The sequence below is a fragment of the Saccopteryx leptura genome, chromosome 2 (assembly GCF_036850995.1).
Source record: "Saccopteryx leptura isolate mSacLep1 chromosome 2, mSacLep1_pri_phased_curated, whole genome shotgun sequence".
In the NCBI taxonomy this organism is placed as follows: domain Eukaryota; kingdom Metazoa; phylum Chordata; class Mammalia; order Chiroptera; family Emballonuridae; genus Saccopteryx; species Saccopteryx leptura.
This window is the reverse complement of record NC_089504.1, coordinates 340,638,664-340,659,054: the sequence shown is the minus strand read 5'-3', so window position 1 is coordinate 340,659,054 and position 20,391 is coordinate 340,638,664. Positions and strand designations below refer to the sequence as shown.

General features: G+C 53.6%; 1 protein-coding gene across 1 annotated transcript in view; it reads right to left on the bottom strand.

Moving 5' to 3' along the window:
- Positions 1–10,604, bottom strand: part of TMEM132E (transmembrane protein 132E) — a 63,296-nt gene extending 52,692 nt beyond the window's left edge. The window contains exon 1 of the mRNA XM_066363832.1: positions 8,985–10,604. Coding sequence (XP_066219929.1) covers positions 8,985–9,051 — 67 coding nt within the window. The 5' untranslated portion in view covers positions 9,052–10,604. The remainder of the gene's footprint in view (positions 1–8,984) is intronic.
- Between the last annotated feature and the right edge of the window lie 9,787 nt (positions 10,605–20,391).

Sequence of the window (20,391 nt, the reverse complement as noted above, 5' to 3'; positions counted from 1 at the left end):
GTGCTCACTTAATACTTCATACTATTAAGCTAACTAGACAGCTCAATAGCTGCTGCAACAGAAGTGTGGGTCAGGGATTGCTGGTTTCCCGGGGAAGACGGCTACAGTGCCCGAGGGGGGAGCCCAGCCCTCCAGACTACTCCAGCCCCTCTGCCTCTCTCCCCACCCCCTCCCCCAGCTCCAGCCTCCTTTCCCCAGCATTTCAGACCTCCGGTGCACAGGGCTGGTGGCTGGCAGTTTTTCTCCTGCTGAAAACAGCCACAGAAAATTGAGATCATTTCTCTGCTTTGTTGGCAGCTGAGAAAATGACAATTTTTTCCTATTTCTAATCCAAGGGTTCCTTCCTATTGGACAAAGGCCCTATATGCTTTTCCCCATAGGGCAGAGGAGAGCGTGGGTCGCCTCAGGGTTGGTTACCTCCTTGGTTAAGAGGCATGAGCTGCCGTGGTCATATGGTGGCAGGGGGCTGGCGGTTGAAGGAGGGGGCCAGCAACTGGGCGCTTGCAGACATAAAACAGGGACAGGCAGAGAGGTCAGAGCAACAGGTAAGCCAGAGTCGCTGCCAGGTGCTCAGGGACTCGGGGAAACGAGATTTTGCATTCCCTGAGCACAACAGCCTGCAGACATCCTGGTGGCTATCATACCCCCCAAATCAGAGTGGGGTTTAAGATCACTGCCCAAGCCGGTATGTGTAACCCGCACCCCCAAACCCCCACAGCGAATTTCTTGTGAAGGTCGATAACTAGTTAAAAATCCGACTCTGCGAAGGAAACTGAGGATTACTTGGCGTCCCCGGTGCCCCAGATGAGATGAGGACACTGGTACCTCGCCTCCCTCATGACAGTGGACAGTGATCGTGGGGACTGAGCCAGCAGCGGCTGCAGGAGCGCCTGGCGCTGCGGCCCCATTTCACAGACCGGAGGCCCTGCCCATGGAGCGGAAGAGATGATGAGGGCCACAGAGCTGATGGGGCAGGGCCAGTCTCTGAGCGGTCTCTGCTGCAGTCTGCTTCCTGTGCACCCCAGTCCTGCCTGCCGTGGGGGGCCGTGGGGGGCAGAAACAGCAGCCACAGCCAGGACTGTGAGGAGCAAGAAACCAAAGCGAGCAGACAGAGGTCCCTCCCCGTGGCCCGGGGGGGGGGGCAGTCCCATCCCTGTAGGTTCTGGAGCTCTGCAAGCCTGCAGTTGCGGGTCAGCTCGGGCCACTGCTGCTCCAAACCCTGCTGTGGTGGCCAGCCCTAGACAGATTCATCCACAGTCACACTGAGTGATATCCCCAGTTCACTCAGCCCACAAGTCAGTGTCATACAAGGGCCTCCCTCCCCACCCAATCTCCCCCCATCCTCCCTACCCACACTCTGCTCCAGCCCCTTGGACCCCCGTGCTGTCCCTGGAGCGGATAAGCCCACTCCCGCCCAGGACTGGTCCCTCTGTAATATTCACATATTCCCTTAGTTCGCTCTCTGCCCTCCTTCAAGTATGTTAAACGACACTTATCTACTGAACATTCATTTTAATACTGCACAACGTCTCCCAACACACACACACACACACACACACACACACACACACACACACACACTGCAATTCCCAATTCCCTACTTTTTCCTGTTTTCCTTAGCACTTTCTGCCTTCTAACATATTATATAATCGACTCTATATATTTATTATTTATTGTGTGCTCCTCCCCATCCCACGAGAACATGGGCTCACAAGTGCAGAGATTTTGTTGAATTCACGGAGTGAGACCACATGCGTGGCCTGTAGTAAGCACTAACTGAATACTTGTTGAGGGACAGGGAAGGTATACAAGTCCGTGTACACGTGCGCGCATTCACGGGCTTACCTGACAAGCATGAAAGGTCTACCTTATCCCAGACATCCCAGCAGACCCTGGGAGTACGGCAGCGGGAAAGAGGTCACGCCCCTTCCAGGTCCACTTGAGCTTAAGGCCAGCAGAGAGGTCAGGCAGTGCAGTTACAAACAGGGCAAATCACCTATGAGCTGCAGGGGGCGGGGGGTCTTTGTTCATCTGAGCACCAGGGTGGGCTTCCAAGAGGAAGCGTGGGAACACTCTGGCCTGAAGTCTGAGTAGGACATAGGAATGGCAGCGTGTTCTGGTCACGCATGGAAAACAGCAGGACTCACTCAAGGGCCTGGAAGAAGCCCAGACGGCCAGGGGGAGAGCAGCTCAAGACGAGACAGGAGAGATCACGGGGTCCGATGGGGTCACACAGGTGTATGGATCTGTGTGTCTGTCTGTCCATGTCGGTGCTTATTTCCTGTATGTGCAAGGCGGAAAGGGAGACAAGATGACATCCACAGTCCGAGCCAGAAAACCTGACCTTCAGAGCTGGTGTGACCAGAACTCTGCTGGGCCTCAGCTTCGCTCTCTGTAAAACGGGGATCACAATGGCTGCCTTCACCTAGCACCTGCTGTGAGAGTCAGATGAGACCATGGATCTGAACTCCAAAGAACCATCAGAACTCTCAAGCCTATCGTATCAGTGCGTGCCCATGACTGTGCGCGTGTGCCTGGGAGCGTGCGCCTGCTCCGTTAGCTCCCACTGACACCGTCTCCTGCTGTGACAAGTCGGCTACATTGTCTGTCCCAAACCGCCAAAAATACACTGGCTTCTGGCCCAGAGCCAGGCTTTCCACAGCCCTGGGGGCTGGAGGAAGCAGGGGTCAGGGGAGGCCTGCAAGTGGGGTCTGATAACCTCGCCTTTCGCCATCAGACCATGTGAAGGGACAAAGGCCACCTCGAAGGGCTGGGACTGTGCCTCCTTAGTCAGAGGGGGGCCTCTCTGCAGATGAGACTCTGTGTCTCTTGTCATAGTGGGCACTCCCAGAAGGCAGAAACCATTTCCCCTTCCTCCCGCTCTTCTACCTCAGAAAAGCAGTGAGGATGTCACTTGGTGATTGCGGCTGGATCTGTTTACGGGCTGGCCCCTTCCTGGGCTGTGTTCCCTGGGAGGGGCTCAGGGTTGAGGATGTCCTGGCTGCCTGCGCTCTCTCTCAGGACGAGGGGTCTGCCCTGTCAGGTCTGATGCTGATCAGACCTGGATTCTTGGACGGAGACGCCTCTGAGAACCGAGACCATTTTGAGTGCCATCCCATTTATCTAGGTGACCCTGGGCATATCACTCTTCCTAGGTCCTGAAGGATGGGCCTAGGAAACAGAGCTAAGCTGAGAAATCCCACCAGAAAAGCACCTATCCATTGCCTCCATTTTGAACTGAACAGGAAAAGACATTCAAGAGAAGAGAGAGATCTGGTGCCTATCATCCCAGGCCAAAAGGGGTGAGTGATGATGTAGCAGGAAGGAGTGCAGTTTGATTAAAAGCAGAACTTTCCAAAAACAGATAATTATCCAGATAATTCAGGCACAAGCAGATTTTCTTCAATTATACAGTTTACTCTTTTTTTTTTTGCACTGAATTAGTCATTCTTGCATTCATTCATTCATGCAACAAGCATCGAATAATCCAGGTAATTGCTTCCATTTTCCATTTCATCCTGCTGGGTTGTCAGCCAGCCAGCAGGCCTGGGGTGGAGGTGTGTGTGTGTGTGTGTGTGTGTGTGTGTGTGCGCGTGCATGTGTGTGCATGCGCACGCGTACTGGGGGGTGGTACGAGAGGAGGAGGGGCTGAAAGGGCAAGCAGGCAAGGCGATAATGTGACTGGACTCTCAGCCTGTGTCCCTAGAAGAGCATGTCCCCTCTCTATTACAGCACTGGCTTCACCTGTCTCGGTGCCTCCCCCGCACCGAACCCGCAGGCTGTTTGTCCTCCAGAACCTGGTGCAGTAGCTAGCAGAGTGTCGGAACTTCCTGATACACGGCCTCATCCTTGGGGACCGCTGGAGTATGGCACAGCCAGCTGAATTGATGATAAGGAGGCCCACTTTTCATTTAAAAACACAAAGAAGGAAAACAGAAAAATAAATTTATTTTCGTTAAAAAAAAATGAAAGCACATACAACTGATTCATTAATCTCTTACCAAGATTCTATACTGAGTACTAGCAAAGAAGAAGGCAGGGAGACCCCAGGGAGGAAATGGGGAGGAAGGATGTCTCCACTGGGTAGCTTCTGATGTGGGCATCGGTGGGGGGAGGCAATGGAGGGGCGGCAGACAAACCCAAGGGAGGTAACAAGAGGCTTCTCCATCATCGAACAAGAGAGAGGGCAGAGAGTTTGGGGGCACTGTCCCCTGTCCCTTGTCAAAGAAGGAAAAGATCAGAGAGAGAGGTGACTTTCCTGTGGCTACGCAGAAAGTTGACCAAGTCAGGATTAGAACTCTGCCTCTCGTATCCTGGGGACTCTGATTTCAGACTCTTTCTCGTTTCCTCAACTAGACTTCCAGCTCATACAAGGGGGACCTGGTCCCTAACCCCTTCACGTCTCCTCTGGGCAAAGTGCTTGGCAAAGTTTACTCAAGCACTCGGTGTTTGATTATCTCGCTTGCCTGGGACCCGAGGCCGGACTGAGGCAAGAAGCACATCTTGGCACGGAGTTTCAGAGAGAGGGGAGAACAAAGGTGGCGGAGTCTCTGCTGAGGGGCTTGGAGGACCGCCAATCCGGGAACACCCTTTGGGCTCTGGTGCGAGTCCTGACTCCAGAACCAACCAGCAGGATGATCCTGGCCAGTCCCCTTCTCTCTCGAGTGCCCATTTCCTCACCCACACGAGTGTTGGACTGGGTAGCTCTGTGACCTCATTCAGTTCTGACATTGTGGATGGGCATCGCTCTGTGTAGAACAACAAAGCAAGGCCCTCCCGCCAACGCACACACCCTGCCCACGGTGGGTGGGCAGATCCCGGTGGTTGGAGTTGGTGCCTCTCAGGGTCTCTATTTCTGTAGAATTCATTCACAATCGCAGGCCTGGGGGACTATCAGTTCCAGAGAGGCCTCCAGTGAGGGCTGAGGCGATGCCTACCCTGCTATTCCAAAATGGCCTTACCTCCTATAGCCAAGCAACTGAGCTACCCTCAGTAAATTCATTTTCTGCCACCAACTTATAACACATCTCCACCTACTGGTCTTAAACATTACAAGGCTATGTTGCGACGAAGGACTCCGTGTGGCCAGAAAGAAGATGGGTGTGTGCATGTTGGGGGGGAGGGTGGAACAAGCATCCTTCCTCAAGCCAGCAGCGAGAGAGCTGTCCAGGACCCAGCGCTGATCCTGTCCTCCTGCTGTGTCCCTCCTGCATCTCTAAGGAGCCCAGCGTTTAGGTAATCAGGGGATGAGCGAAGCATGGATACAACCTGGAGGAGAAACTCACGGTTGCCAGGCTGTGACCACAAAGCTGAGGATACATGCGTCTGGAATCATGTATTCAGAGCACCATGGGACACTATATCCACATCCTATGGAGCTGTGTTATAACACAGTGTCACTCCACACACATGTTTCCTGTATGTGCCACTCACGGGTTGTGGCATGGCCTTGCTCCATCCCATCCCATTGCTCTCTTCCTGTTCTCCTCCCCCTCCCCCCTTCTGCCCCAGAGATCTCTTTTCAATTGACACTGGGAGGGCCCCCCCCCAATATATAGTTGTCTTCCCACCCCATTCATTTTTTCTCAGCACCTACTATGTCATTGGAGAGTGAGGCAAACACCAAGAGGACATGGCTCCTGCTCTAAACACAAGTTTGTGAGGCTCGTGTATAAATACGCCCACACAGCCTTCACACACAGGCAGTGTGCAGCCCGTAAGTGCAAAGGCAGCATGAAAGGCCTCGGCAGCACTAAAAAGAGATCAGTTACTTCTGTTGGAGGAATGGGGGCTGTTGGTGAGAGGCTAAGTAGTAATCTAGGCAGACTCCCTGGAGGAGTGATGTTTGAGTTCAGCCTTGAAGGTTAGGTAAGAATTCCTGGAGGCAGGGTATTCCAGATGGAGGGGCTGAGAGGCGCAAAAACAGAAAGAGGAAAGTAAGAAGAGCGTTCACACATAAGATGCACGGAGGGCAGAGGGAGGGCAGTACCACAGAACTGAAGAGCTAGCTTCATACAAAATCATCAAGGGCCTTGGACGCTGGGGGGAGGGGCAGGGGCAAGAAGTATATCTTTGATCCTATAGGCAGTGGGAGCTGGTAAAGGTTATTGAATATATGGGGCTGACATAATCAGCTTTAACAGATTTGACCACCACCTGCCCGCCTAAACTCCTATTTAAACTGAAAATGGATACAAAATATGGCTCTCTCAGACGTTCTCTGGTGGAAGCCTGGAGACTGGGCGCAGGGTGGGGATTGTTGCCCCACAGGCTCAGCTGGCCCTGGAAAGGTATTGGGCTCTGCATCTGCTCAGTAGAACTGGTAGGAAGTGAGAAGGGGAGGGATGGGCCAGAGGCCACGCTGCTGGTAGAAGATGGGGAACAAGTGGGAGGCAGCCCAAGGTCACCCTGCCCCATGGCGCCAGAGTTAGACTGTTTGGCTCCCAGTCTGCCTGTGTGGTCAGAACCCTTCGGCTTTAGTAGCCTGCCAGACACACAAATAATTGCAACTGCTCCCACGCCCCGACACCGTGGGTGAGCCCAGAACTCCCAGTCAAGAGGAGCTTGAATTGAGTGAGAGTAAATCCACACACCTTCTTCCTAGATAGAGAGATAGTTTGGGTGGGTGGGTGTTAGGCAGCCTTTTAAAAGGAAGGCTCAAGGGAAATGAGGTTTTTGGGGGGAGAAACTTCAGTGATTCTGGTCACATCATCTGGGGGGGGGTCCCTAAGCTTTAAGAACCTGCGGGTACTCTTCCTTGAGGAAGGGGAGACTGAGGCATGGGCTAGAGACTCAGGGAAAGAGCTTGGAAAGGGACCCAGTAGAAATCAGAAGGGGGAAATGCCCGCTCAGTGGGGAACCCCCACCCCATCTTCTCAAACAGCTTTTTATTGATCATCAGCCAAACATGGGTCATGCATGTCCCAGGCACTGGCTGTGTGGAAGGATAGAAGAATCAGCCCACAGTTCTGCCACCAACACTCCAGGACTAACTGGGCACAGAGAAGACACTGACATCTAGAGAGACCTGAGGCAGAGTGCTAGCACTCCGAGAAGAGCAGGAGCAGGGCCGGGACAGCAGGGCAGCTGCAGCTGGGTCTTAGGAAGCAGGCAGGATTGGGGCGGGCGAGGGAGGAGTAAAGAGCTTCTGTAATAGGCTGAGGACTCAGGAAGGTGGGCAGTGGGAACCCAGGAAGAGCATCTGAGCTACCTGGAGGGGTGGGTCCATGGCCAGCTTTCAGGAGGGCACTCTTGGCAGCAAGATGCAGAAGTGGGGCAGACCACGCCTAGACCCAGGCCGGTGCTGGGTGACCTCCCTCCAGGTGCTCAAATTTCCTGCTTAGCAGGGCGCGGTTACAGTGCAGCCCTGGTAGCTCCAGGCACAGACACCCAGAGCCCACCTTCCCACACCTTTTCAGCTCCTCCACAGCCTCAGTCTTGCTTAGGGAGCTGAAAATTCAGGTGCCCTGCTCTCTCTCTCTCTCTCTCTCTCTCTCTCTCTCACACACACACACACACACACACACACACACACACACACACACACACACACACACATGTCAATGCTGTCCTGCCCATTCTTTTGATAAAGAACTGAGGTTCGCTGGGTCTGGTGAACCGAATGCAAAAAATCTCCCAGAATGGAAGAAGCAATCCACAGGCAGAGGGAGGCCAGCTTGCTTCCCAATGGACCCTAGATTCCAGCCCCACTCCTCTCCTGCTTTCAACCTTGACAACGCACCCTGGTCTGGGCGAGAAGCTGCTGGTTAGGGACCTCGGGCGCTCTCACTGCCCGTTTAGGCAGGCTCGTAGAGACAGGGCAGAGGTGGGCTACAGCAGATCAGACACATCCAGGGTCCTCCACCAACCCAGAGAGCCCACACCCCCTCCATCTAAACAAACCTCTTTCCAGCCCGTTTAGGTTCACCCCTTGGTTCACCCCTTAGCACGAGGAGACGAAACCCCCCACCCCACTCCCCGCTGGTTAGGGAAACGTGTCCCAGGCCTGTTTGGTCGCTTGTTGGGAGGAAGAAGAGGTCCTCTCTTCTCCATTCTCCTGCCTCCTAAGCTTTCTCCCTCCCCTTTCGGTCTTCGCCCCTCGCCTCCTGGAGCGCCTCCAGCTTGCGGAAGGCCGGATGCAGGCTCCTCCTGTCGGATCGAAGTTTCCATTCTGGGGGGCTGTTCAGAGACACTCTGTCCCCCAGCGTATCCCTGCTGTCCCACTGCCAAAGCTCGCCGGTCCGGCTCCTCTCTCTCTCACCCCCTTTACCGCGGATTCCGGGGCGAGCCTGGGGAGCAGACGCAACAGATTGCAGAACGCGAGAGCGCGGAGCCCGCCTGCTCCGCGCGCCGCTCCGGCCTGCGCCCGCCGCTTAGACCCCCCTCCGCCCCCGCCCTCCCGGCTTGGCTAAGCCGGCCATTTAGATGCAGCTCACAGGACGTGTGGGTGAGCCGCCGCGACTCCCCAGGCCCCTGTCAGTCCACTTCCTTTCTCGGGGACCGCGGTAGCAAGCGAGGCAGAGGGCGGCGCGGCCCCGCACCAGCCTGCAAGCCGGGGGCGAGGGAAGACACGGTCCCCGCGGATCCCAACAGTCCCCAGCCCTGCCGGCTGCGGGGAAGGGAGGGACAGGAGGGGCGGCACAGACACGATCTAGTGGATCCTTCGGATCTCTATAGATTTCCGTACGCGGACACGCCCCCGGATACTCGGGTTTGGACCCTTCTTACTAACCAGGAAAGGACTGGAGTGATTTCTCAACCCCTCTTTTCCTGGGCTGGGCTCGGTCCCCGGGGTGGGGCTCGAATACTCCTCTCCCGCCAAGGCGCTTGGGGGTCTGGAGGTAACTCGAGCTGCAGCCTGAGATGCCAAGCTAGGAGCGGTGGCTACGATTCCGGGAATGGGGATTCGCCTTTCTTGTCTCCTCTGTGCCCCTCCAGCGGCGAGCGCCGCATCTTCACTCCCGAGTCCGCGCCGCGACACTTACCGTGGGCGAGCAGCGCTGAGAGGCAGAGCAGGGCGGCGCCGCCTCGGCCCGACATACTCGGGGCCATGGTCAAGGCGGGAGCGGGTGGTGGCCGAGGGGGCAACAGTCGACGACGACTTAGCCCCTAGTCTGGGCTTGGTCACGTCCAATTTAGGGTGGCCTTGGCGCCCCGCTGTCTCTGCTGAGGCTCTAGGGGCCAGGGAGTGCAATCCGGGGACAGTTTGAGAGGATGGGGTGTCCCAGGCGCCGCCGGCTACACCCTCGGAGCCGGTGGGGGCGCAGCAAGCGGCGAGAGGAGCCTTCACCTCCCGGGCTGGTGCCCCCTGCAGGATCTGTGTGGCCAGGGGGGGAGACGCACGTGCGGTACTGGCCCGGGTGGCTATCGGCGGCTCGGGGGCTGCCTAGAGCCAAGTGCTGGATCCCCAAGCCCCGCGGCCCAGCTCGAATCCGAACTCGCTCGAGGGTGCAGATTTGCAACACAGGCTCCAGTTTCTTCGGTTTCTGTAAAAAGCCTACATGGATAGCGCGGCTTCCTTCCTCCAAGAGCCCTGCAGCAGCTCCAGCATAAAAATCCCAGGGTAGGTGCAAATGAATGATTTCTTTCGCAAAGAAAAAGAAAATCCGGACAACTTTAATCCATTTGGAGAAGGAAAAGTTTCCGTGCAGTGCTGAGACTGGCGATGTGGGTCGCCACCACCCTACGCGACGCCAGGACTGAATGCCTGAGGCGGGCGACCAGCGGCTTGTCCCCTCGCAGAGCTAGAAGCTGGGTCCCAGCGCGCTCTCTCCAGTCTCGACCAGGGCCCAGGCTGCACACAGGCCGGCTCAGCGCCGCCCGCCCGGGCCGCGGCGCCGCGGCTGGGACGAGGGTGGCGCGGCCAGAACGGGCTGCCCTATGGAGATGAGGCTTGGGGAAGCGAGGGAGAAGGAAAGCCGGCCAGTGGCCTGATCCGAGCCCTGCGAGCTTGGGGTGCCGACTCCAGCCTCCTGGTCGTAAACGTAGTAGGATGGAGCGGGGCTCGGCCAGCCCCGCGGCAACTCCTGGCCGCCCCCCTCTGCTACCAGGTCTCGCTGTCTCAGCAAAGGGGCGCGCTGCTCCGCCTCTCTCCTCGCCTTTCCTGGGGAGACCTGCAGAAACCTTGAACTTTTCTGGGGTTCAGAATCCCCGACGTCTTCTTTTCCCCGCCGCCCCCGCCCTGCCCCCCGGATGCCCGATCGGCCGCTGTCTCGGTGCAGCCAGGCATCAGCGCTCTCTCTCTCGGAGTCAGTTGGGGCGAGCGTAGCGCAGCGTCAGTCCGGGTTGCGGGCGGCCAGACCTGGGCGCCACGCCAAGGGCCGGGGCACCCGGCGCCCGCGCAGCCCTCGGCCAAGGAGGCGGCAGCTGGTATCTACCGGGCCGAGCGGAGAGGAGGTGCCGGCAGGGGGGCCGGCTCCCCATGGACGTGTGTGGGGAGAAAAATCTAGGAGCAGAAAGGAAGAGGAGGTGGGGGGAGCCACAGTTGCACCAAGCAGTCGCCGCCGCCTCAGCGCTCGCGCCGGCTGCTCCGCCGTAAATGACTCGAGAGAGACACACACTCGCGCTCGCCCGCCCTCCTCCCCCGTCCGGGATTCAGAGCCCACCCTGGCAGTAGCGGGCGCCGAGCCTGGCGCGCTTGCTCTCCGCGCTCCCCCCCCCCCACGCCGATTCCCCGTGGTCACGTGGCCCCGGAGCGCGCGGCCCACGACTCGCGCACCACGGAGGACCCCCCCCCCCGCCCGCTCTCCTTCCAGTTCCCCTCCCCTATCCACGTGTCCATTCCGCATTCCCAGCCTGGGGGCGCGCGCGGCTCCTTAATGAGACTGGCAAGGGCCGACCTCTCGATTCCGCTCGCCCCCGTTTTATGTTTTATTTTTTTCTCCCCAGTGCAGGCTAGCTCTGGGGCCCGTGTGGGGCCGGCTGCGGTAGCTGCATTTCCCTCGGGGAGAGCAATCGTAGCCACCGATGTCCTTTTTTAAAGAACGCACGCTCTCAGCCGGGCGCCGGAGGTGTTTTACAGCCACTCTGCCAGAGGCACGGGGAGGGGGCACCATTCCTCCACCCCCTACTCTGCGTGGGGCTTTCGGGGAGCACTGGATGGGGATCGGCCGAGCTGCGGCGCCCAGTCCTTCTCAGCCCAGGCCAGAGCTCTCGGCTCAGTTTCGTTTGGGGATGGGTCGTGGGGCCCAGCTAAGGGAAAGCCCGTCCCCTGCTGGGGAAGGGGGAGGGTGAAGAGGAAGGAACGTGCCTTCCTACAGGTTGTTTTGCAAGCCCTTCCAGGGACATAGGGTGGGGGCGGGGAGCTGCCCCTCTTGCACACTCACCTAGTCACCTGCTAACGAGGGGGAGGAGTGGTTTTTTATTTTCTTTCTTCCCACTGTCAGGCCCGTTCCATTAGAACGCAACCCAGATCAGACCCGACAAGTCAACTGTCAAACGTCAGGCAGGCATTAGATCAATGGCAATGATTTTGTAGCTTTGTGGGGTATCATGCTCCAACCCCCAGGGGCTGGGTCTCAATCCCACTGTACTCTGGAGGGACAGGGTCTTCCATCCTATGGACATAGCTCTTGGGGGGGGGGGGTGAATGAGGATCTTGTGGATCTGCCCTCAGCCAGACCGAGTGTGGGGCAAGGTAGGTCAGAGCAAGGCCAGATGGGGTGCTCAGTCTCTGACCCCCATCTGCCTGACTGGGTCTTACACTTCTTGACCCTGTGAGTTTCCTGTTCATGCAGAAAAGTGACATTTTCTTTTGGGAAAATGGGCTTGGGTGCTTCTTGGAAGCCTCCCGCCTCCCTGTCTTCGGGCTGTGGCTGCCTCTGCCTGTCCTGGGCCTGTGGAGAGCTGAGAGCAGAGTGGTTTCCTCCCCTCCCCCGTGGCCACATTTGTCTGTAGCTCCAAGGTGCGGCGTGGAGTGGGCTGGCTGGCTCCTGGAGGCCCTGGGGATTGAAGGTGCTAGAATCGTCAAGGAAGATGATTCTCATTAGGCTTCTAATGCCTGATGGCAATTAATGCCACCCTTGGGCTTATTAACCATCCCAGTGAGCGACAAGCTAGCAGTTTGGATGTGTGTGGCAGAAGCCACCTCCTGAGACAGGAGGGCTCCTGGTAGAGGAAGAAGGAAACAGAGAGGTCACCCTCCTTCCTTCCTCCACACATAAATGGGAGGGGCACAGGGCCTGTCAAGAGTTAAGTGCAGAAGTCCAGAGAGGAGAGATACAAGTTTGCTGCCCTGAGCTGAGGACAGACTGCCCCAGTGAGGGTGACCAGGCTCCCTTCCTCACAGAGGTTGGCCGCGACAGGTCCGCAATTTCAGCCCACTCTCACAGTCTTTTCTGGAGACAGAGCACAGTGTTCTGGATCTGTTCTCTACCTGCCCCCACTCCTCCTCACTCCCTGACTCTTAGGTGATAAAAAAAATGAGCCTCCCTTTTACCCACTCAGCTGGCCTTCTCTCCCTCACTCCTTTCTCTCATCATCCCTTTCACAATAGGATGAATATCTCCAACACCATAGGCACTGCTCACAACAATGAACAAGACAGGCCCAGCCTGTCCTCATGGACCGAGGGAAGGACACACAGTAAGCTTACGATTGATTACAGTTGTGATACTTTATGTGGCATTATGCATTTTTGCTCATCTTCTGGAGGAGTCGGAGGCCAGGGTCAGAAAGGTTTGTGGGTGGGGGCAGCCTGCTGTCTTTAGAGAATGTAATCTCAGCCCCAGTTTCTTTTATACCTCCTATGTCTATCACCCTTCATGGACCCAGAGGCTTCTGCCAGGGCAGTGTGTCCAATCATCCTCTGATCCTGCAAATGGAAGACCCTCTCTCCCTGCCCCAGGGAAGGGAAGTTTCTGCTGACCCCACCTTCCTCCATTGTGCTTGGGACTTAAATGCTCAGATTACTCCAATGGACCTGTTCCTCTTGGCAGTGCCAGTCCTAGGGCTCAGGGAGAAAGAAGTTGGCATGGAGAAGATGCAGCCAGCTGCCCCAATTATTCTAGTCTTACATGTCATTGACTTCTTAGGAAGATGCTCATACCTTACTGTGGGCCTTTCCTACCACACTCACACACTGCCCTGACTGCACCCAGGAGGCCTGGTCATGGAGCCCAACTGGCAGTGCCTGCTGGAACCTGGGTAGGAGGTCAGAGGAACAAGCCCAGGGGGAACCTGGCATGTGTGTACTCTCTGCCCTAAATGAGCACCTTTTTTTTTTTTTTTTTAGTAAGGTGATGTCTTCTCATTTCTGCCACTTCCATTTTTTTCAGGCCCAAGAGTCTTTCTAGCAAGAGCATTGGCAATGGGTGGGGGTTTCCTTGATCCTCAGCTTCTGGGTGGTGCCTGGAACTGCCCCAGGCTCACATCAGGCAGCTGGCCAGTAAGAGAGGGGTTCTGTGTCAGGCCCCTGTGCCCTGCGTGGGTGTCCATCGAGGACCCATTCAGAAACTGACACCCACTTACTCTTCTGCCTGACTCGCCACCATGGTGGACCTGGCAGCATCTGACCTATCGGCATGTCCCTGGTATTCAGGATGCCTGCCAACAGGAGAAGCTAGGACAGGCCAGAGAGGGGCTTCCCTTAGTGAAGCAGTTGCCTGGATCCCCCTGGAATTCTAGTACAGCTCAGCTGGGGAGGGGCAAGGAGATTTCCTAAGCCAGCCTTCTCATTTTGCAGCTGCAAAAACTGAGGCCTGTTATTTCAGTCCTTTTATTAAATACTTTGACTTTTTTTTTTGTCACACTCTGATTATGTGAGAAGCATTGTGCTAGATACCAGAATACAGGCACCCCCCCCCCAACTTTTCCAAGGTTCACTTTATGCACTTTGCTTTTAGGAAACAAATACATTAGTGCCTGTTTTCACCAACTGAAAGATATCCAAAGAGGATTGTTGGTTTTTCAGAAAAGGTGGAAAGCAAAAATAGCATTCAGAGTTTGTTTTGCAGTGAGCCAGTTATAGAGGCAATGGTACCCTGAGTAGCAAGAGTGGCCCTGCCAAGCTCTCTCCCTGGGAATAACACTCAATATCTCAGCCTCGAGCCACCATACCTTTGAATTGTGTCTGCGAGCATCTGTGCTTTATCTCGATTTATTTTGTGCATCGTTAGCAAGATGTGTCCTACGGTAATTACTTCTTTGCTTTACGCCTTTTCTCTTACAAAAGATTTCATAGGAACGCTTTACTTTGGCGTGGTGGGGGGCAGGGGGGAACCAGTACATAGATGGGGAAGTTCAAGAATTTAGCTGCACAAGTCCATATTGAGTGCCTCGTCATATTAATAGCTGAGTGTTTTTTCTATGTGCCAGGCACTGTGTTAGGCATTTTTCATGCATTATCTAGGTCCTCTCTACAAGCCTCACTACATAAGTAGATGCTATTATTATTGCTATTTCCCAAGTGAGAAAGTAGGTTCAGAGAAAGTGAGTTTCTCGCCTAGGGTCACACAGCTAGAAAGTAGCAAAGCCATAACTCAGGTATGAAACCCAATTAGCCACTTTCCTTGTGAAGTGTAAGTTCCTGTGACCATGATTGGAAAATGTCATGGTCGATGGGGACACCAGGCATACACAGGGCATTCAATGCAGGGGAGACGATGCTGTGGCAGCCAGCACAGGGGTTCTGGGGGCGTAGGAGCCTCTGACCAGGGAGTAGCCTTCTCCCCACAGCACTACACTGGGTGACTCAGCCTCTCGCCTTCCCTGCTGTTAGATATACATCCAGTTTAATACACAGTTATGCATACACATGGCTATTACAATAACCACACAATCTCTACTTTGCAGTTGGGCCATGTTGCCTCCCCCCGAAGGCTAATCTTTCAGCTCAGATTTGAAGACCCATACTGATCAAGCCAGGAGAATGTCTGCAGCTAAGGGACGATGCTCATGGCCTCACTTCTTTGAGCCTCAGTTTTTTCATCTGTTAAATGTAGATTACCACACCCCCCCCCCCCAGTCCCTTGTACAATTCCAGTTAATGTATCCTGATTGCTCAATAGTTCTGGGCACAAATGCATGCTCTGTAATGTTGACTTACGATTTTTGAAACCACACTGCTCACCGTGGTCTACAAGGTCCTAGATGACTCGACCCATAGCTACTTTTTTAAACTCATGTCTTACCTAACACTTTCCTTTTATTTTACTACACTGGATCCACAAAGGCCTCCATGCAGGAGTATGGCAAGCACATTCCTGCCCCAGGACCTTTGTACTTGCTGTTCCTTCCATCTGGCATGCTTTGCCCTTAGACATCATGTCTCGCTCCTTTACTTTATTAAGGTCACTACTCCCCTAACACCTCCTCTGACCACCTAATGCCAAATAATACGACCATCAATCTGCCTTTTGCTCTGTCCTCTTACTCAACTTTGATTTGATCCATAGCAGTTGACATTTAATTTTATAATTTGTCTGTTGCATCTGACTCCTTTGTTAAATATGAACTCCCCAAGGCCAAGATTCTTTTTCGGGACTGTTCACCAGCGTATCCCCAGGTGCCCAGAACAGTGCCTGACATATGTGCTCAACAAAACAAGACTCATGGGATTATTTAGTTATAATCAATAATTTTGGTAACAGGGCCATTGATTTTTATCCAGTCTTTATAATCAGGTCTTAGGTCTGAGTTCACGTAAGGGACCTGCTTGGCACCTTACTCTTAGACGTTCCGGAGCCTGGGAGGCCACTGCCCAGGTCACCTTCATGCTGATGTTCCTCTTGGTTGTCTCAACTCTAATTGTGCCTCATTCTCAATGCTTCCAGCTGCCATAGCAACCTTACCCTGACTGCTGGGACCCAAAAGCCTGCAGGATGAAGCCATAGGCATTGCCTACTATGCCCCGGTGTGAATGCTTGGCCCCAGCCAGGCCAGGCTGGCCACCACGATCACTGGGGATGTCCGTCCTCATGCCGGGCTCATCCCTCTCTCCACGGCTGCACTCATGCTGGGCTCCGTGCTTCACCAGTCCTTTTCTCCACCAGTTCAAATCCTGCTTATCTTAACATTTCAGCTCAGGGGTCTTCTCGATGGCGTCTTCCCAGACTTTCTCTGTGGTATGGTTACATGGTCTCATAGAAAAAAGGAACGAACAGAGGCAATGAAATCAGGCAGGGTTCAAGTCCCGATCACAGTATCCCTTGTTCAATCTCTGTCTTCATCTTGAGCATCCAGCCATCACGATACAGTGAGTCCTCCCTAGAACGGGATCACGTTCTCAGTAAGGATTATAGGTCAGAATCCGTCCCCTTTCTGGTTTACAAGTAAGAAACCCAAGTTCCAGAGAGAGCAAGTGACTGGCCCAAGGTCACACAGCCAGTTACTGACACAGACAGGACTATAACCCCATGAAAGGATGGGCCGGCTTCCTGCATCACAGTGTCCCCCAAAGTTTTACCACCGGGCTCAGTCCCACCATGGACTTGGGAGCTAACCCTTTCTTTGAGGGAGGAAATGAGGCTCTCCGGGCCCTTATTTTGGGGATTCAGCCCTGATTCAGTATGGCTGCTGGTTCAGCTTAGACCTTGGATTCCAGTTTTAGTCATTTATGTACCCACTCACTCATTCATCTCACCTTGGACATTTCTTCCTCTCTGCCTCCTTCCCTGACCGCCCACACTCCGCCCCTGCTCTGTGCACCTATAAAGCCCTGTGCTCTGCATCTAAGCACGCATAGGATTGTGTTGATATACCCGTCTCCTCCTGCAGTGAAGAGACCAAGGAAGGCAGGCACTGTGTCTGTGTTGTCCCCACTGTATGTCCTTCACCTGACAGCTGTTGGATGTTCGGTTAATGGCTTTTGAATAAATGAATTATCAATCACCTACTCTGTGTCTGGAGCCGTGTTAGCTGAAGAAAGAGGTTTCTGCCCTCAAGGAGCTCACCATTGTGTGATACAAGTACGTGGGCAGACACGGATTATAACGTAGAATGGCTGTGAGTGCTGCCCATAGAGGGAAGCACGGGGGGAATGGGATGAGGGTCATCTAGCTCAGTCTCTGCCATGAGTGTTGCGGGTAAAGGGAGTGCTTCCTGGAGGAAGTGAACTTCTAGGAAAGACAAATTGGTGTAGGCTGGCGGGCGAGGGGAGAAGTAGGGAGAAAAGAGAGGAGAGGAAGCTGTTGCAGGAGGAGGGAGTTTTGCTGAGGACCTGGGGCCAGGGGGGTGCAGTGTTATCCAGCAATGGCATGGATGGAGCACCCAGAGCTGCGGCAGGCTGGGAGGGGAGGCTGCAGAAGCAAGCGGACACCCCCTACACACTGAGGCACGTGCTGGTGAGACAGCACTCCCAGGGTTACTCAATTACACGGCTTCACACGTACGTGGTCAAAGACAGTGAGATGCTTATAAAGCCTCTTATCACCACACGTGTGCGTGCAGACACACACACCCACACGCACACCCCAAACTCTCTGCAAAATGAATTGCTTCCTGAACCGTCTGTTTACAGACTTTATACTCTCATTTCCCTAGAGAAAACACTCTACCTTTAGTTCCTCATCAAACAGGACACTCCCTCCAACCCCCACCCTCTGCTAAACCCTGACTCTCACTGTCCCCCCTTTCTTCCTCCCTCTGGCACACGCAGACAGAAAGCTAAGACCACCCCTGGGCACCCGGCCAAGGGAGGATTTGGACTCAGGCCATATGGGCTGGGCTCACCCATCTTTTCCTCCCCATCCCCACACAGCTCCACTTAATTCCAGGGCAAAGCTCTGATCCAATGTGCAGCAGAGAATAGAGAGGCAGAGCCAGAGAGAGAGAATATAGAGTGAGCAAGTGTGCTTTCCTTGCCACAGCCCAGCTGCTCCGTCGCAGTCAACTTGATGTTCTTACAACTTTCTCAACTTTTCTTTTGTTAGCTAACTTGGCTGCCAGGTGCAGGTGGATGAGGAAGAGCCAGGGGCTTGTCTTCTCCCCCGAGTTTCTCAAACCTCTGCCTGTGACCTCATGGAGCTGTTGAGCCAGCTCCACCTGGCTTCTGGGGGTGACAGCGCCCAGGATTCTTGCTTTGGGTGAGGAATGCCAGGCTAGCTATGGGGGAAGATGAGAGGGGAGCCAGGTGTACTGAGGAAGTGGAAGGAAGCCCTTATACCATAGACTGGTATGGCCACCAGAGGTCTTCTGGGAAATCCAATGTTTCAGGTGAGAACGTGAGATCCAGAGCAGTGGGCAGTTTGCCTGACTTCACAGAAGGTGATCATCTCAGAGTTGGGATCAATACCCAGGTTCTCTTGCGGTATCCCTTCAGATGGAAATCATTGCTTTACTTTCCCACCTCACCTCCCAAAGCTGATTCTCAGCTTCCTTATATCTCACTCTTGCTATAAAACCATCTATGGCTCCCTACTGCCTACAGGATTAATTCCAAATTCCTCAGATTTTCATATAGTGCAAGGGTCCCCAAACTTTTTACACAGGGGGCCAGTTCACTGTCCCTCAGACTGTTGGAGGGCCGGACTATAAAAAAAATTATGAACAAATCCCTATGCACACTGCACATATCTTATTTTAAAGTAAAAAAAACAAAACGGGAACAAATACAATATTTAAAATAAAGAACAAGTAAATTTAAATCAACAAACTGACCAGTATTTCAATGGGAACTATGGGCCTGCTTTTGGCTAATGAGATGGTCAATGTCCGGTTCCATATTTGTCACTGCTAGCCATAACAAGTGATATGACGCGCTTCCGGATCCATGACACATGCGTCCCGCATCACCGGAAGTAGTACTGTACGTGAGCGATGCTGCACTTTGTGTAGTAGTAACTAGGTCTCAGTCTACTCCACACTCACTGACCACCAATGAAAGAGGTGCCCCTTCTGGAGGTGTGGTGGAGTCCGGATAAATGGCCTCAGGGGGCTGCATGTGGCCCGCGGGCCGTAGTTTGGGGACCCCTGATATAGTGCTTAATACATATCTTCTAGCCATTCTCCCACTAACAAGCCTTCTCTGCTTTGGTGCCTTTTGGCTGCTGTTTCCTCTGCTTGAAAAACTTGTTCTTCTTTCCCACCTCTGTCTGGAGCCTTTTTTTTTTTTTAAAAAGACTTATTCGTGACTCAAGATGGAATCAATCACTGTCTGTCTCATAGTTAAAATTCAACTGATCTCTTAGCTTCCCTTATTCACTGATGAACTCCTTAAGGACAAAGATAATATCTTATTCATCTTTAAATCTTCCACAAAATTGAACATAGTTCCATACATGCATTACGTGTTCAATAAATGTTTACTAAGCAAATGAATGAAGAATGAATGAATGAATGAGTCAGTAAAGGCAATAGAGTGGACACCAGCATCCCACAATATCTCAGGTACTTCCTATCCATTACCTTTTGAATCCTTACAGTCATCCTGAGTGGTATGTGAATATCACCTCCATTTCGTGATGAGGAAGTGGAGGCTCAGAGAGGCAAAGTAACATGCTTCACATTCCACAGAGCTGGCAGAGCTGGAATTTGATTCCAAGTCTCTGCCCCTAAAGCCCGTGTTTATTTCACCTGCTCAGAGCACATCTGCTTATAAATGCCCTCTGAGGCTGATCTCCTCGGAACTTCTCATGCTCACCTCAAAATCCATTGGCAGGGGACAGTCAAAGCGCGTCTGGGGTGACTGCTGTGTTTTTCTCACTTGGAGATCCCCTTCCCTTTCTCGGGTTAAGTGAAGGCATCCCTGCTGCCACCTTACCACCTGCCTCTCAGATCCTCACAGGAAGGCAGTTGCCGGGGGCTGTGCAATGGATGATTCAGAGGTTAGTTCCTGGAGCCGGAATGCTGGGCTCAAATCCAGGCAGGTCCTATCTTCCCGGTAAAGAAAGGAGGCTCAGAGGGGCTGAGTCACTATTTTGAGGACACACAGGAAAGAAGCGTAGCGTTGGATTTGAACTCAGGTCAGGTTTGCTATCCACTAGCTGTGTGACCTCAGGCAACTTACTTAACCTCTCTGTGCCCAGTTCCTTATCTGATAAATAAGGATATTGACAAGTACCTACCTTGCAGTGACAGAGCTCTTTGAAGCAGCGAGTGGCTCATGGTAAATACTCTGTGTGTGTGTTCGCTGTCATTATTATCCAGATTATAATTGTTTCCTCCTCTGAGATGCAAGCTCCAAGGGTTCGCCTTTCTGAGAAAGTGGTCTCCGAGTTTTTATTGTGTTCTTGACAGGCCCCCTAAACTCTCTGGGCTTCCTATGTAAGATAAGAAAGCAACACTGGGCATGGAGCACAGCTCCAAGGAAAGCCAAATCAAAGTGACTTTTGTGGTGACAAATGCTTAATAATAACTTTACAAATCCAGTCAAATTACTATGAATAACCACCCTCTTTTTATTTTTTTTCTTGTATGGATACTGTTCCCGTCTCCCAGAGAGCACACAGCTACAAT